Below are 18,382 nucleotides of genomic sequence, written 5' to 3' on the forward strand. Positions count from 1 at the left end.
ATAATGATCAAAAATTGTCTGATATAGTTCCTTTTTGGTAAATGTATTGAATGTAAGTCACATATAGTGTCTCCCTGTGAGGTACCAGTTCCTATCGACACTACCTCATAGAAACATACTAATGTTAATTAAAAATTTTGTCTGCTCCACAAATATAACACAATTTAAACTTAATAAACTAAGTCAATAAACCATGCATTTATTGTTACCCTTCCTGACGCTGCATTGTGGGAAAGGGGTACGTGATCAATACTGAAAGACTTCGAGGGGTACATGAGATTAAAAAGGTTGAGAACCCTGGTCTAAACGATTCCGCAGACAGGACAATCACGGCGGCACCAATGTCCAAGGCTAATGAGTGCCCGCATGACCCTACTCTATCAAGCAAAGTCATGATGTTTGTTTGATTACAGGCAGTTGTTTGTCTTTGCTCCACTTGCTATAGCTGGGATTAACGCATTGCAACATGGAGCTCAATCAATGAAACTGTTGCACAAAGTCCAGAAACTACAACATTTTGCACCTACAAAGCTGTTAGGTGTGCTAGGAAGTATGATCATCTTGCCCCTATCACTAAAGAATTAGGTTGGCTCAAAATGAAAGAGAGCATATCCTTTATGATGTCTACCTTTGTTTATAAGACTGTCAGTGTTCTTTTTTTATGTAACACGAGGCAATTTCTTTATTTTCACGTGTCTTTATTTATTTGTTCTTTTGTACCGTGTTAGCTTTTCAAGTAAATTTATGGGCTAAAGGAGATACTAACACCAGAAAAGACTCTGGCGCCAAGGTTATCACTATACTTAGATATAAGTAAATTAAGGGATAGATTGCCTACCCCCATCACCAACCCTGAAAGCCTGCACGTTCTTGAATCTAGAGACTTACTGACTTCCTTCTAAGTGATTCTTAAACAATGTTATGTCATGTTTTTAATAATATCTATTTTTGTTTATGTTGTTATAAATTCTAATTTCAATCATTACTTTCAAGAAATATGCATAATGTATTAATATCTAAAAACCTTTACTTAATAATTTATCTGCTAATTTGATTTTATTTATGAGTATACGTGTATAGCTACATACCTATATGCAAATGTACGAATGTGTGTGTGTGTGTCCCACCTGATTTTTTATATATTGATTATCAGCGATGTATATCGGTTTGTAAAAATAACCATATTCTATGACAAAATCTCTCTCTCCTGCAGGAGTCATTCTGGCAACTGCCTCAGACAACCCTGGAGCCACTGGAGCAAGACAAGAAGGATGAATTAAAGAAATATCTAATGCGAAAAGGTTACGCAATCACTGACCAGGACATCTCCCCACACTTACTTGTCGAATTTGGAAAATTCGATAAGTAAGTGTAGTATTCTCTGGCTAGCCAAGACACGGATGGAGAGGTAAACTAGAGATGTACATTACTGCTGTTTATTATAGTGTACACACAAGCGAGCGGAGATTATTCAGGCGGTGCGTATGTCCCGGAGTTTCGGTCCTGAATGGGGAGTCCTCGGCTGAGCATCCGGCTAGTGACCTCACATCGTCCAGCTGGGGTCAGGTCACTGCACCTGGCCCGGCTTAGGTAGTTCCACACCTGGGCCGGATTAGCGTGGTGGTTTATAGTAGTAGTGGCAGCAGTAGTTTTTTTTTTTTTTTTTTACGGTATAGCGCCTGTAGGCACACTTGAAGAGTGTATGGGAAGCGCTGTTCAGCTTCTTCCGCCCATTAGTGGCGCAGGCAATTCTATTTATAGTGGTACCCATATTAGGGCCCATATCACCACCCAAGCTCATCTTGAGTGTAATCACCTAGAACTTGGGTATCATGGTGACATGATACAAATCGCAAAGACATATATATATATATATATATATATATATATATATATATATATATATATATATATATATATATATATATATATATATATATATATATATATATATATAAAGTGCATGAGATTAATATATAAGATATATATATATATATATATATATATATATATATATATATATTTTTTTTTTTATCACGCACTTTATATTTGTGTTCGGAATCATGCCAACTCTGTTCTTCAACTTGCCAAACACTCCTTCATAAGTAGAAATGTCAAAATCATAAAAACTCTAACTCCCCTCGTGACTCCTGGCATCTGGACTAAAACATCTCCAGAGATTTTACTTCTTCATCTTTCCTTCATTTATTTCATCCTGATGGCACCACTGCCATCTCTTCTGTTTCTAGAGCTGAACTCTTCTCTCAAACCCTTGCTAACAACTCCACCTTGAATGATTCTTAGCTTGTCCCTCCCTCTCCTCTTCCCTCTGACTATTTCATGTCTTCAATCAAAATTCTTCGTAATGGTGTTTTCCATGCCCTCTCTGGCCTAAACCTTCAGAAGACTTATGGACCTGATGGGGTCCCTCCTATTGTTCTCAAAAATTGTGTTTCCGTGCTTGCATTTTGCCTCACCAAACTCTTTCAACTATGCCTATCGACTCCTGCCTTTCTTTCTTGATGGAAGTTTGCCTACATTCAGCCTTTTCCTAAGAAAGATAACTGTTCTGATTTCTCAAGCTACAGCATTATAGCATTAATCTATTCTTTGTCTAAAGTTTTTTTTGTAATCTATCTTCAATAGGAAGATTCTTAAACATGTCACTTTACAATCTTCCATCTGGTCGACAGTATGGTTTCCGTCAAGGACCACCGAGGAGAACAACAGGATGCGGTGAAGTCATCACTAGACTAAGGCCTAAGGATGGGTTTACAAGAGGCAATTTTTTCTATCCCGCAGCTACTCTCCACCAGGAGCAGCCAGCAAGTTTCACCTGAAGGCATTCACATACATGGTTGAGAGCAAACATTAGTTCGCTAAGCGATGCGTTAAGAGATAAACAATCAAGGAGTCTTCTGCGAGCTGGTTCCTATAATCACAAACAAAACAGAAAGGAAGAAACGATTGTGGCCTGTTGTTTTCAATGACGATGTAAACAAATCGATTTCCTGTTTATTTTCCGTTTTCTTAAACATTATTATATAAATATATCTTATATTTGTGTTGTACACCATAGTATTACAGTCAACGGTTATTACTGAAACACCTTACAACAATATTCTTCTTATCTTCAATTTCATATTGGTAGTTTTTTTTTTTTTTTTTCATTTGACGTAAAAAATTTGAGGGAAAGGCAGCCGATCAACCGACAGCGGTTTCCAGCCTACAAGATATATTTTATCATTGTAATAGATCTCTCTCTCTCTCTCTCTCTCTCTCTCTCTCTCTCTCTCTCTCTCTCTCTCTCTCTCTCTCTCTCTCTCTCTCTCTCTCTCTCTCTCTGTGTGTGTGTGTGTGTGTGTGTGTGTGTGTGTGTGTGTGTAATTTCCAGTAAGGCTCCGGAAGTTAAGTTCTATAACAACAACTCAAAACAATCTTCTTGCAACAATCTTTCAAAGTTAGGAAGAAAATAAATTCTTGTTCTGAAAGGGTTTGCTAGTCATATAATAAAATTTGTGAATTTAAATAATATTTTATGAATATGTATTCATATTGTAAGATGAACATTAAAACAATTCTATGGAATGGATCTGTAACCAGTAATTGAGCAATCTGTATTTACAGTATGAAGGTTTGTGTGTGTGTGTGTGTGTGTGTGTGTGTGTGTGTGTGTGTGTGTGTGTGTGTGTGTGTGTGTGTGTGTGTGTGTGTGTGTGTGTGTGTGTGTGTGACTCCCTAAGCCAATGAGAAGCGACAACGGAAATGTGTCATACGAACAAAGGTGCCTCCGCCTACCTTATAGGGGGTAAAGTTCTCCAATAAAGTATAGAATTCATACACTTATTATGGCTGTCATGCGTGGTTCCTTAACATCGTAAAGTTCTGATTAAGTTCGTATCACATCACACCTAAAAGGCCCACCACACCTCAAAATTGTGTAACAAAAATTTCCATATTTCTCTGGCTTGAAGGCTTCCTCAGTCGATCTCATACACTTGCGTCACCAACACCTGCCGGCAGCCCTCTCCGCCCTTCTATACCGTAAGTGCTACACGAAGATACTTGTTCCAGTTATTATTATTATTGTTATTATTATCATTACTATTATTATTATTATTATTATTATTATTATTATTATCATTATTATCATTTTCATTATTGTTGTTATAGTTGTAGTTGTTGAAATCCAAGAGAAGACAGTAACTCCCGATAAGTTGAATCCGCTCTGCCGTGATGACCACCGACCACCGAGAACATCCCTCCTAATAGCCTAAACGATTCTTCAGACTGAACAAACACGGTGTCACCAATGTCCAAAGCCAATGAGTTCCCTCATGACCCTGAAGGTGTCAGTATACACCTCGTGAAACGATCATCACTCCCAGTGAGACCTGAAGCACTGGATCAGTCATACTTCAGCCAAGTTTTTTTCTCTTCCTCTCTTCACTATGGTGAATTCAGCCGAATTTCACTTATTCATTTCACATTCTTCACTTTTTCACTGTACTCACAATCATTGATATACTCAATCATTATATTCACATTTTTCAATGTTTCCATATTTCTTAATGTATTTTTCTAACAAATATACACACACTAATATTTCTTCACACATCGATGTATATTTCAATATATTAAACATATCTACATACTCATTTCAACTATTTTTCAGGCATCAAATACTCAGTTATTTATTCCATTATTCCTGCATGCATCAATCTATACTCTGATTGTGATGACATCCGCAACCTAAGGGGGTAGATGACAGATTTTCCCCAACTTTTTTTGTTACGGAAAACGGCAGCCAACGCATAGCCTACCACCTGTTGACTTGGAAATATTCCCCTTCGGGCACTGAAAGTAAGGTTGAAATCTACATTCATAGACTTTATAGGATGCCGATCGAGTTGTTCGTATAATTCAAAATGACTGGGTAAGTGAAAACCCGCGACTAAACTGGGGACATTCTTACGAAAGTTCTTGTGGGGAGGTCGAGCGCATCGCTGATTAGCCTAGACTGGTCCCTTGCTATTGTCTGTGTTTGAACTACTAAGATTAGGTGCTGTGATAACACGCCGTAGGAAAGCTTTTTTGTTTTTTCGCTATTTCTTCGAGTTTCGGGAAATTTGATGCAATTAAATCATTATCATCTATGGCGCCTGGTAATAATCTTAAGATGAAAGCGTTCCTGGGGTCCTTTGCATCACGGGGAAATCTTCCTCAAAGATTACTTTATGCTGGTTGTGGAGCTGGTGGTGAGAACGATATCAGTGATGATGCTCTAGAATCTAGAGAATCCTACTTATACGGTAAAATTAGTAATGATTCCATTGAAAAGATAGTGACAATGATGGAAATGTAGCTGATGATGACGGTGCAGACCCGAGTCATAGTAGAAAAGGGATTTGGTTATTATTGTTATTATTATTGTTATTATTATTATTATTATTTTTATTGTTATTATTATTATTATTATTATTATTATTATCATTATTACTATTATTATCATTATTATTATTATTATTATTATTATTATTATTATTATTATTATTATTATTATTATTATTATCATTATTATTATGATTATTATTATCATTATCATTATTATTATTATTATTATTATTATTATTATTATTATTATTATTATTATTATTATTATTATTATTATTATTATTATTATTATTATCATTATCATTATTATTATTATTATTATTATTATTATCATTATTATTATTTTTATCATTATCATCATTATCATCATCATTATTATCATTATCACTATTACGATGCAATCATGTTCATGTTGTGTACTATTGATACCCTGATAATCATTCTAATATATTCATTCACTATACAGGAGCGATGAAAGTTCAACAAAGTGGTAAATTACATACTGATTTTTTTTTTATAAGCAACAACGAGTCACAGTGTAAACAATAATGACAGTTACCAGAGTATCATTGTCCACGTCATAAACTTTACTATAATGAAACCACAATTAGCGTTGTAGCTATACATTTCCAAACACTTTGTTAAACTTTAAACGCTTCTCCTGTGAAATTTTTACTTTTAATTAATGGTTGTCCCCTCAGGTCATGTGTGTGTGTGTGTGTGTGTGTGTGTGTGTGTGTGTGTATCAATGGAAAAAATAAGAATCTCTCTCTCTCTCTCTCTCTCTCTCTCTCTCTCTCTCTCTCTCTCTCTCTCTCTCTCTCTCTCTCTCTCTCTCTCGTGCAGGAGTCATTATGGCAACTACCTCAGACAACCTGATGATACCCCTGGAGCCACTGGAGCAAGACAAGAAGGATGAATTAAAGGAACATCTAACGCAACGACGTTTCTCAGTCACTGACCAGGACATCTCCCTACACTCACTTGTCGAACTTAGAGAAAAATGGTGCCTTAATCTCTTCCTCGATTTCATAGAGAATAAAGAAAACAAACATGAATATTTAGAGGCGCCTGACAGTGACGGAAGGACGCCTCTGCTGACAGCAGTACGTTGCAAACAACCTGAAGCACTGAAAAAACTACTCGATGCTGGAGCCAACATCAATGCGCGCGATGAAAGGGGCTATGGGGTGCTGCACCACTTGGTACTTAAGTTTTCTGATGACAATCCACAGACAGAGGAGCAGCAGCAGCAGCAGGAAGAGGAGCAAGAGCCCTTACTGAAGATGTTGGAACTGCTGCTCTCTTCCCGATATGTCGAGATCTTGGAATTAGAGCCCCATGGTGGCCTTTACAGGGAGACCCCGCTGGAGTTCGCCGCCTCCAGGCTGAAGAAAGGGTACGAACCTCTAGGGCTCTACAAACTTGAGGATATGCTCAAGAAAGCAGTGAAACAGAAGAAGGAAAATCATTCTTTAAAGTCCAAAATGGCCAAGGTAGTTGACTTGATTATCAGGGATAGTAGCGGGGATGAGGTGAGAAAAGTGTTGGTAGATATGAAAAACAATGAACTTTGGAAAATCGCAAACCAAAAGATAGGTAGATATAGTCTACTGTTTTACGCCGTGCACGCTAGCAACAGCTCGGTGGTGAAGGTGTTGTTAGAGTCCGGCGCAGATCCCTGGAAAGAAGAAAGCTGGGCGAGGGAGTTGCCCCTCCACCGCGCCGCCGCCAAGGGTAACGTTGAGATCTTTACCATACTTCTGGAGAAAATGATAGATCTTAAAGGCAACAAAAGCCTAGAGAAGTACAGCTACAGCCTAATCAAAAAGCTGCTGGAAAATGGTAATATGAAAGGTAAGGATATGGACCATATGAAGTGCTTCCATCTTTTGTTAAAAAAAGGTGTCATCCAGGATGTTAATCAGATATCCAGTGGCAAGACGCCGCTATGCTTGGCGGCTGAATACAACAATGAGGAGATGATACTTGGGTTGCTGGAGGCTGGTGCCTTTATTGGAGCCAGAAAGGACTCAGAAAAGGACGACCGCACCATCTGGGACATCTTGCCACAAGGAATTCTGCCACGGGCTATGGACAGACTGATCACACAGGAGAAGAACAAGCAGGAGGAGAAGAAAAAGAAAGAAGAAGGAAAAAAACTTATCAGACAGGAGACAGGAAACGAGAACGAGGAGGAAGTGGTGAAAAGGAAAGACTACACGCTACGCCTTGACTATTGCTTTCTTCTTCCACCACACCAGGAAAGTGATAGTAACGAACCGATGAAAGAAATGAAGACGCTGATGGATATGCACGACAGTGGGAAGCACCGCGACGCCATCAAACACCCGCTGGTCAAGACACTTTTGCAAGCCAAGTGGAGCAAGGCTAAGAGGTTCCACAAAATTGATCTGGCCTTTTGTTTCCTCTTCGTGGGGTTGCTGAGTGTATTTGCGTACTTGCTTAAAGATCTGCAGGAAAGAATGCACATCACAATGTACATACTGAAGGGGCTGCTGGGGTTTTTATCGTAATGATGTTTGTGCGCGAGGGATTTCAGTTAAAGTGTCGCAGAATACATTACTTCAAGAACTTTAACAACATCCTGGATTTACTGTTACCAGCAATGGTGTTGGTTTTGATCTTCACGCCGGAAAACTTCTCGGGCCAATTTGCTGCTTGGGTCATAATTGCCGCCTGGTAAGTAGCAGGTCATCTGTTTGCATGTAGTGTTTGATGCAGTACAGAGAGGGAAGAGGTTTGGGTATACAGAATATGCCATGAGAAAAGTCACATATACTCAGAAATGAAAGGCCAAGTCATTCCAAATCGGCAGCATCTTATGGTCAAACACTTTAACGTTGTGGTTGAAAAGTTAGAAGACATAAATTAAGAGAACAAGCATCGTGTTGCTACACACCCAGTTGTTTCAGTGCATCTATAGCTGATCGCTGTTACCACATGGACCTCGTTATGCTTTGCCTATTATCATTTGCTACTCCAATGCACCACGTCCTTAAATCTAATTCTATCTTTCATTTACGAAAATATTGATCTATAATAGATAACAACCATGGGGTTTGACCATACTCGTACAGTATTTTACATTTAAAAGGATTTAGAATGTGTTTTTCCTCTCGGGAACCCTGTGTGGAATTCACCATGGTCGTCTGATGGTCACCCAGTCAGTCTTTTATCGTAAGGAAAAAAACCTCATAGACCGATCTTTTGGAAGAACTGAGACCACACCACATGCCATACACTAGGACAACGAGGCCACAATCTCTCGAAATACATCCCTTATCAATAGTGTGTGTGTGTGTAATTCACTGTTTTATCTGCTGCAGTCTCTGACGAGACAGCCAGACGTTACCCTACGGAACGAGCTCAGAGCTCATTGTTTCCGATCTTCGGATAGGCCTGAGACCAGGCACACACCATTGTGTGTGTGTGTGTGTGTGTGTGTGTCTATATATATATATATATATATATATATATATATATATATATATATATATATATATATATATATATATATATATATATATATATATATATATATATATATATATATATATATATATATATATATATATATATATATATATATATATATATATATATATATATATATATATATATATATATATATATATATATATATATATATATATATATATATATATATATATATATATATCGTGTATGTGTGTGTATGATATATCAAGAGTGAAGTTGTAAGATTGATTCCCCATCCCAGGTTGCAGGTCATGCTGACGGTGGGCCGCGCGCCTTACTTCACCCTCTACATCAAAATGTTGAGTTGTGTCTTCATGAATTACCTGACGTTGATGCCGCTCTTCATCTTCCTCATCACTGGCTTCACCCTGAGTTTAGCCCTCACCAACCAACACTACTACGTGCGTACAGTACACACGCACTCTTTCTCACACACACACACACACACACACACACACACACACACGGCCCGGTAGCTCAGTGGTTAGAGCGCTGGCTTCACAAGCCAGAGGACTCGGGTTCGATTCCCCGGCAGGGGGAGCTACACCTTTCACGTGTAGCTCCTGTTCACCTAGCAGTGAGTAGGTACGGGATGTAAATCGAGGAGTGGTGACCTTGTTGTCCCGGTGTGTGGTGTGTGCCTGGTCTCAGGCCTCTGCGAAGATCGGAAATAATGAACTCTGAGCTCGTTCCGTAGGATAACGTCTGGCTGTCTCGTCAGAGACTGCAGCAGATCAAACAGTGAATTACACACACACACACACACACACACACACAGCTAAATTCGTTGTTTACTCTTTAAATATTATATTATCTCATTCATCGACAACAGGATGAAACACTGACTGAAATGTGAAAATAAGGCGGAGATGAATTGATACAGTTCTCAAAACATTTTAATCCCCAGGAAAAGAAACATGAGAATGAAAATCGCAGCTTTTGGGAGATGTTCCCCAAGACAATTTCTATGTCGATGGGCGAGCTTGACTACTCTTCTTTAAGTAAAGAGTTCCCCACATCGGTGATGGCGAGGATCTCCGCTGTTTTCGTGTTCTTTGCGTTCGTCTTTGGCATCATCATGGTGACGATGAACGTGATGAACGGCCTGGCTGTGATCAGCACAAAGGTAATGTACTGCTATTCAGTTGTTTTACTATAGCTTTCCTTAATTCAACTTAGATTACTCCTCCAAACAGAATTAGTATTTTTGACCAGCACTTTCTTTCACTCCAGGAAGTGAAGGATGAGGCAGAGTTGTACAAACTCATCTCGCAGCTCGAACTGATTTTCATGGCGGAGGCCTTCATACAGATGTGTCCCCGCCTGGGCTCCTTCCTAGGCAATACACAGTTCTTGTCAAGATCCCACAATGCTTCCTGTCTTCTGGCCTGTATCAACAAGGATCCAAAAGAACTCATACTGTGCACCAAGGAGCAGGAAAAAGGCACACGCGAGCGCCTCACTAAGCTGGACAATGACACAGCGGACTCCTTGAGGTGCGAGCCTCCCTGTAAGACAGAAAGGATGTTGCGTCTGTGTACGCAACGACTTAACTTGCTCTCGTGCCCACGCTCTTGAATCTTCCGAGTTTTCCACCATCTGGCTTCGACTCAACAATCACTCTCTAACTAAATTCATCTGTGCTATCTATCTCTCCCCTAACTCCTCTGACTATAGTAAATTCTTTGACTATTTAATTTCCAAAGTGGAGCACATTCTGTCTCTCTACCCTTTCGCAGAGATTTCCATTCTTGGAGACTTCAATTTTCACCATCAGGTTTGGCTTTCATCTCCCTTCACTGACCATCCTGGTGAACTAGCCTTCAACTTTGCTATCCTCCATGACCTATAGAGCAACTGGTGCAACACCGTACTCGTATTCCTGATCGTTTTGGAGACACGCCCAACATTCTTGAACTCTTCCTCACCTCTAATCCTTCTGCTTATGCTGTCACATTTTCATCTCCGTTGAGCTCCTCCGATCACAATCTCATTTTTTTTTTATTTATACTATGTAGGCTTTTCACGGGATTTATGGGCTAAAGGGGGTACTTTTTGGGGTGCCTCCTATCTCAAAGCCCACCCGCTAGGAAACCGTTGCCCCGAGTGAGGAACCCCATCCTACACTCAGACCGTGGACAGGATTCGAATCCGTGCGCTTGGAGACCCATCGGACCCCAAAGCACGCATGGTTCCACTGTACTACTGCACTTTCTGTATCTTTTCCTGGTTCTCCAATACCTCCACAGGATCCCCCAAAGCGAAGATGCCTCTGGCGTCTTGCCTCTGCCAGCTGGGGAGACCTGAGGAGGTATTATGCAGATTTTTCCTGGAATGATTACTGCTTCCGTGTCAGAGCCCCATCTCTTTGTGCTGAACATATAACAGAGGTGATAGTATCTGGCATGCAGGCGTACATTCCTCATTCTTTTTCTCAACCTAAGCCTTTTAAACCTTGGTTTAACTTAGCCTGTTCTCGTGCTATACATGATAGAGAGGTTGCCCACAAAAGGTACTTGAGCCTTCCATCTCCTGAATCTCATGCACTTTATATCTCTGCCCGGAATCATGCCAAGTCTGTTCTTCAACTTGCCAAACACTCCTTCATAAGTAGAAAATGTCAAAATCTTTCAAACTCAAACTCCCTCGAGACTTCTGGCATCTAGCCAAAACATCTCAAATAACTTCACTTCTTCATCTTTCCTCCTTTATTTCATCCTGATGGCACCACTGCCATCTCTTCTGTCTCTAAAGCTGAACTCTTCTCAAACCTTTGCTCACAACTCCACCTTGGATGATTCTGGGCTTGTCACTCCCTCTCCTCCTCCTTCTGACTATTTCATGTCTAATATTAAAATTCTTCGTAATGATGTTTTCCATGCCCTCGCTGGCCTAAATCCTCGAAAGGCTTATGAACCTGATGGGGTCCCTCCTATTGTTTTCAAAAACTGCCTCCATGCTTGCACCTTGCCTGGCCAAACTCTTTCAACTTTGTCTATCGACTTCTACTTTTCCTTCCTGCTGGAAGTTTGACTACATTCAGCCTGTTCCTAAATAGGGTGACCGTTCTAATCCCTCAAACTAGCGTCCTATAGCTTTAATCTCTTGTTTATCTAAAGTTTCTTAATTTATACTGAATGGGAAGATTCTCAAACATTTGTCACTTCACAATCTTTTATCTGATCGCCAGTATGGGTTCCATTAAGATCGTTCTACTGGTGATCTTCTGGCTTTCCTAACTGACTCTTGGTTATCCTCTTTTACAGATTTCGGTGAAACTTTTGCCGTAGCGTTAGACATATCAAAAGCTTTTAACAGAGTCTGGCATAAAGGATTCTGTTCTGTCACCCACTCTCTTTCTATTATCTATTAATGACCTTAACCAAACTTCTTGTCCTAACCACTCCTACGCTGATGATACCACCCTACATCTTTCCACGTCCTTTCAGAGATGAACAACTTTTCAGGAAGTCAACAGATCACGCAGGGACGCCACATAACGCCTGACTTCCGATCTTTCTAAGATTTCCGATTGGGGCAGAAAAAATCTATTAGTTTTCAATGTCTCAAACACTCAAATTCCTCCATCTATCAACTCAACACAACATTCCAGACAACTATCCCATCTTCTTCAATGACACTCAACTGTCTCCCTCTTCCACATTAAATATCCTCAGTCTGTCCTTTACTCATAATCTTAACTGGAAACATTTCATCTCTTGCTAAAACAGCTTCTATGAAGTTATGCGTTCTGAGGTGTGTCCGCCAGTTTTTCTCGCCCCTCCAACTGCTTACTCTATATAGGGGTCTTATCGGCCCCTGTATGGAGTAGTCTTCGCATGTTTGCGGGGGCTCCAGTCACACAGTTTTACTAGATAGGGTGGAATCAAAAGCTTTTCGTCTCATCAATTCCCTTCCTCTGACTAACTGTCTTCAGCCTCTTTCTCACCGCCGAAATGTTGCACCTCTTTCTATCTTTTATCGCTATTTTCATGCCAACTGTTCTACTGATCTTGCTGACTGCATGCCTCCTGCGGCCTCGCTGCACATTGTTTTCTTCTTCCTCTCATCCCTATTCTGTCCAGCTCTCTAACGTAAGAGTTAACCAGTACTCTCAATCATTCATACCTTCCACTGGTAAACTCTGGAACTCTCTCCTTGCATCTGTATTTTCGACTTCCTACGACTTGTCTTCTTTTAAGAGGGAGGTATCGAGGCATTTGCTTCTTAAATTTGGCTGACGATTTTCTCTTTGTAGCGAGCCAGCACTCAAGTGGGCCTGTTTTTTTTAATCTTTCCTCTTTTTTTGCCCTTGGCTGGTTCTCTTCCCTTCATAAAAATAAATAAATAAATAAATAATACCACCATACAGGCCACGTCTTGCTTTCACACTCTTATTCCTTACCATTTCATTATATAGTTCCAAATCACAAATGATTTTCATATCACAGATAAAAGATACTTCTAATTTCTATTATTCCAGCTGTTTCGTTAATGGTATATTATACGCTGTGTGTGTGTGTGTGTGTGTGTGTGTGTGTGTGTGTGTGTGTGTGTGTGTGTGTGTGTGTGCGCGCACACACACACACACACACGCCCGGTAGCTCAGTTGTTAGAGCCCTGGCTTCACAAGCCAGAGGACCGGGGTTCGATTCCCCGGCCGAGTGGAGATATTTGGGTGTGTCTTCTTTCACGTGTAGCCCCTGTTCACCTAGCAGTGAGTAGGTACGGGATGTAAATCGAGGAGTGGTGACCTTGTTGTCCCGGTGTGTGGTGTGTGCCTGGTCTCAGGCCTATCCGAAGATCGGAAATAATGAGCTCTGAGCTCGTTCCGTAGGGATAACGTCTGGCTATCTCGTCAGAGACTGCAGCAGATCAAACAGTGAAACACACACACATACACACACACTATTTCCTTCATTGCAGGTACCTCCGGCTGCTGTACCTCAAGGAAGAGAAGGCAAGCAAGCGCCTCGAGGAAGAGAAGTGGCTGAAGCTTGAGGAGTCCGTGAAGCAGATCAATGCCATGGTGCACGATCTTGTCAATAAACTGACACCTGCACAGGGCGCTGAGTTGCATTCTGAACAGTAATGCCATCGGACTGTCCACGGAGTGAGGGAGTAAGGGACGAAGGGCAGCCGAGATCAGAAAGCCTTTCAGAAACACCCCAAGCTACAAAACATATAACTGTTACTTCTTTTATGCTCTCAGCACAGAGACGTGACAATGACAAGGAAAAAATTATTCCAAGGAAAAATCAGAATAATACTTTCTCAGGTTCCACCAGTTAGCGGAGACAAAACGTCAGAACCACCTCCAATAATGGAGATCCTGAGGAGGAACTGGAGCAATAAGAAAAGCTTCAAATATTTAGTTGTAATTGGAAGAGCCTAACGGAGAAGACAAAGCGATGTCATAGAGCAAAAAAATTCATCAATTGACAAAATCAAATTAAGATATAACACATCGCCTTTCTGTACCAATATATATATATATATATATATATATATATATATATATATATATATATATATATATATATATATATATATATATATATATATATATATATATATATATATATATATATATATATATATATATATATATATATATATATATATATATATATATATATATATATATATATATATATATATATATATATATATATATATATATATATATATATATATATATATATATATATATATATATATATATATATATATATATATATATATATATATATATATATATATATATATATATATATATATATATATATATATATATATATATATATATATATATATATATATATATATATATATATATATATATATATATATATATATATATATATATATATATATATATATATATATATATATATATATATATATATATATATATATATATATATATATATATATATATATATATATATATATATATATATATATATATATATATATATATATATATATATATATATATATATATATATATATATATATATATATATATATTTTTTTTTTTTTTTTTTTTTTATCACGCACTTTATATTTGTGTTCGGAATCATGCCAACTCTGTTCTTCAACTTGCCAAACACTCCTTCATAAGTAGAAATGTCAAAATCATAAAAACTCTAACTCCCTCGTGACTTCTGGCATCTGGCCAAAACATCTCCAAATTTTACTTCTTCATCTTTCCCTCCTTTATTTCATCCTGATGGCACCACTGCCATCTCTTCTGTCTCTAAAGCTGAACTCTTCTCTCAAACCTTTGCTAACAACTCCACCTTGGATGATTCTGGGCTTGTCCCTCCCTCTCCTCCTCCCTCTGACTATTTCATGTCTTCAATAAAAATTCTTCGTAATGATGTTTTCCATGCCCTCTCTGGCCTAAACCCTCAGAAGGCTTATGGACCTGATGGGGTCCCTCCTATTGTTCTCAAAAACTGTGCTTCCGTGCTTGCACCTTGCCTGGCCAAACTCTTTCAACTATGTCTATCGACTTCTACCTTTCCTTCTTGCTGGAAGTTTGCCTACATTCAGCCTGTTCCTAAAAAGGGTGACCGTTCTAATCCCTCAAACTACCGTCCTATAGCTTTAATCTCTTGCTTGTCTAAAGTTTTTAATCTATCCTCAATAGGAAGATTCTTAAACATCTGTCACTTCACAATCTTCTATCTGATCGCCAGTATGGCTTCCGTCAAGGTCGCTCTACTGGTGATCTGGCTTTCCTTACTGAGTCTTGGTCATCCTCTTTTAGAGATTTCGGTGAAACTTTTGCTGTCGCGTTAGACATATCAAAAGCTTTTGATAGAGTCTGGCACAAAGCTTTGATTTCAAAACTGCCCTCCTACGGTTTCTATCCTTCTCTCTCTGCAACTTTATCTCAAGTTTCCTTTCCGACCGTTCTATTGCAGCCGTGGTAGATGGCCACTGTTCTTCTCCTAAATCTATTAATAGTGGTGTTCCTCAGGGTTCTGTCCTATCACCCACTCTCTTTCTATTATTCATTAATGACCTTCTTAACCAAACTTCTTGCCCTATCCACTCCTACGCTGATGATACCACCTACATCTTTCCACGTCCTTTCAGAGACGACCAACCCTTCAGGAAGTCAACAGATCACGCAGGACGCCACAGAACGCCTGACTTCTGATCTTTCTAAGATTTCTGATTGGGGCAGAGAAAACTTAGTAGTTTTCAATGCCTCAAAACTCAATTCCTCCATCTATCAACTCGACACAACCTTCCAGACAACTATCCCTCTTCTTCAATGACACTCAACTGTCTCCCTCTTCCACACTGAATATCCTCAGTCTGTCCTTTACTCATAATCTTAACTGGAAACTTCACATCTCATCTCTTGCTAAAACAGCTTCTATGAAGTTAGGCGTTCTGAGGCGTCTCGCCAGTTTTTCTTGCCCCTCCAACTGCTAACTCTGTACAAGGGCCTTATCCGTCCTTGTATGGAGTACTCTTCGCATGTTTGTGGGGGTTCCACTCATACAGCTTTATTAGATAGGGTGGAATCAAAAGCTTTTCATCTCATCACTCCCCTCCTCTGACTGACTGTCTTCAACCTCTTTTCCATGCTGAAATGTTGCATCTCTTTCTATCTTTTATTTCTATTTTCATGTTAACTGCTCTATTGATCTTGCTAACTGCATGCCTCCCCTTCTCCTGCGGCCTCGCTCCACAAGGCTTTCTTCTTCCTCTCATTCCTATTCTGTCCATCCCTCTAATACAAGAGTTAACCAGTACTCTCAATCATTCATACCTTTCACTGGTAAACTCTGGAACTCCCTACCTGCTTCTATATTTCCATCTTCCTATGACTTAATTTATTTTAAGAGAGGTGTTGAGACATTTGTCCTGAATTTTGATTAATTCTTTTAATTCTTTTAAGGAGACTACAATTTCAGTGGCATTTTTTTCTCTAATATTAATCTTTCTGCCCTTGTTAATTCTTCCTCTTACATAGAAAAAAAAGTGCCCATTATCTGCCTTGATACCCGGATCGGGTCAAAATATTGTTAGGATATGAATTGTATATAATTATTTTTTTCTTTGTTTCTACACACAGCCGTGAGAAGCGAGGCTGATCTTAGCAAGAAGCACATCCTTTCATTTTCATAAGCAGGCACTTTTATGCTAAGTCAGCATACATTCCCACAGGCTCAGTGTGGGAACCTCTGGTTGTTGAATTATATACATGTAATTATAACAGCATAGACATATACATTTAGTACTATCATATATTTTATTTCTTTCATTTATAATTAAATAATACTTTAACTATTGTAATTCAAAATCCTACAAATATATATTTATGTATGAATTCCCTTTTCCATTGTGAGGATTTTCTTTGCTTCACGCTCTTCTGGATCTGGGATGGGTGAAGATCAACAGGGGCGTTTCTTGGGACTGAAAACATGGGAGGGCTGAACCCAGATCCTTATAGGGAAGTCTAAGGGGTGACTTCAAAATGTGTCAAAATGAATTATTAAATTGATAGAAACAGGATGATGCACGTATAGATAACACAGAGATAAAAGCAACAAAAAGTAAATATTTTGACTGAAGCGAAGTCATATTCCCCCTCTGCAATTTTTTAAACATGTTGAGAGGTTGCATGATTTTCGATTTTTATTTTTTTTTTTTCAACACCAGAGAATGTGAAAAATTTGAGTGATGATGCCTATAAAATATATCAGGAGTCATATTTTCCCAAAAAATGCACATCACTAGTATGCTGTGCTGCACCTCTGTTGACTTATCCGGGGCTCAAGCCCCGGATGGCGCCCAAGCCAGACGACGCCACTGAAGATCAATGAGAAATATCGTTATGAAAAAGGAATAACAGTTCTCCAGATTATAAGTAGATTATTACTGAGCTTGCTGTACCTCCTGCCCATAGTAGATGATATGACTGTGCACCCTGTTTACAGGCAACAGCAAAATAACTTTCATGTATCTAAATGTAACACGTGTTCAGGAACGAAGGCTTTTTTGTATCTGGCCTTCCTGTTCTGGAACAGCTATCCAGCAACGTAATATTACAGTGAAACCATGCGTGCTTTGGGGTCCGAGGGGTCTCCAAGCGCACGGGTTCGAATCTTGTCCACGGTCCGAGTGTAGGTTGGGCTTCCTCACTCGGGGCAATGGTTTCTTAGCGGGTGGGCTTTGAGACAGGAGGTAACCCAAAAAGTATCCCCTTTAGCCCAGAAATTCCCGTGAAAAGCCCACATGGTATAAATAAAAAAAAAAAAAAAAAAAAAGATGGTCTCCTTGTCTTCTTGTTGTAATCCAAGATCACCAAGTAAAAATGAAACACGTAAAAATAGGATGAATGAGACAATGAAGAAATGAAGATGAAAAAAAGTAGAAAGAATAAATGAGGGAAGATAAACATGGAAACACGTACACTAAGATTACAGGACGCTCCCAT

At 39.0% G+C, this 18,382-nt stretch overlaps 1 protein-coding gene across 6 annotated transcripts in view; it reads left to right on the plus strand.

Annotated features, from left to right (window-relative positions):
- The window catches only part of LOC123505247 (transient receptor potential channel pyrexia-like), a 19,983-nt gene extending 2,711 nt beyond the window's left edge, over positions 1-17,272 (plus strand). Inside the window, exons 1-6 of one of the 6 annotated variants that reach the window (XM_045256463.1) lie at positions 3,758-4,044; positions 6,241-8,097; positions 9,158-9,317; positions 9,824-10,042; positions 10,150-10,426; positions 13,843-14,151. In XM_045256463.1, the coding sequence (XP_045112398.1) occupies positions 7,931-8,097; positions 9,158-9,317; positions 9,824-10,042; positions 10,150-10,426; positions 13,843-13,910 (891 nt within the window). In that variant the 5' untranslated portion in view covers positions 3,758-4,044; positions 6,241-7,930 and the 3' untranslated portion in view covers positions 13,911-14,151. Of the gene's footprint in view, positions 1-1,213; positions 1,409-3,757; positions 4,045-6,240; positions 8,098-9,157; positions 9,318-9,823; positions 10,043-10,149; positions 10,427-13,842; positions 14,152-17,017 lie in introns of those variants that run through there. The other 5 variants (XM_045256464.1, XM_045256462.1, XM_045256465.1 and 2 more) reach the window with 5 other exon arrangements.
- Positions 17,273-18,382: the final 1,110 nt, after the last annotated feature.

This window comes from Portunus trituberculatus, chromosome 17, assembly GCF_017591435.1.
Source record: "Portunus trituberculatus isolate SZX2019 chromosome 17, ASM1759143v1, whole genome shotgun sequence".
Taxonomy (NCBI): Eukaryota; Metazoa; Arthropoda; class Malacostraca; order Decapoda; family Portunidae; genus Portunus; species Portunus trituberculatus.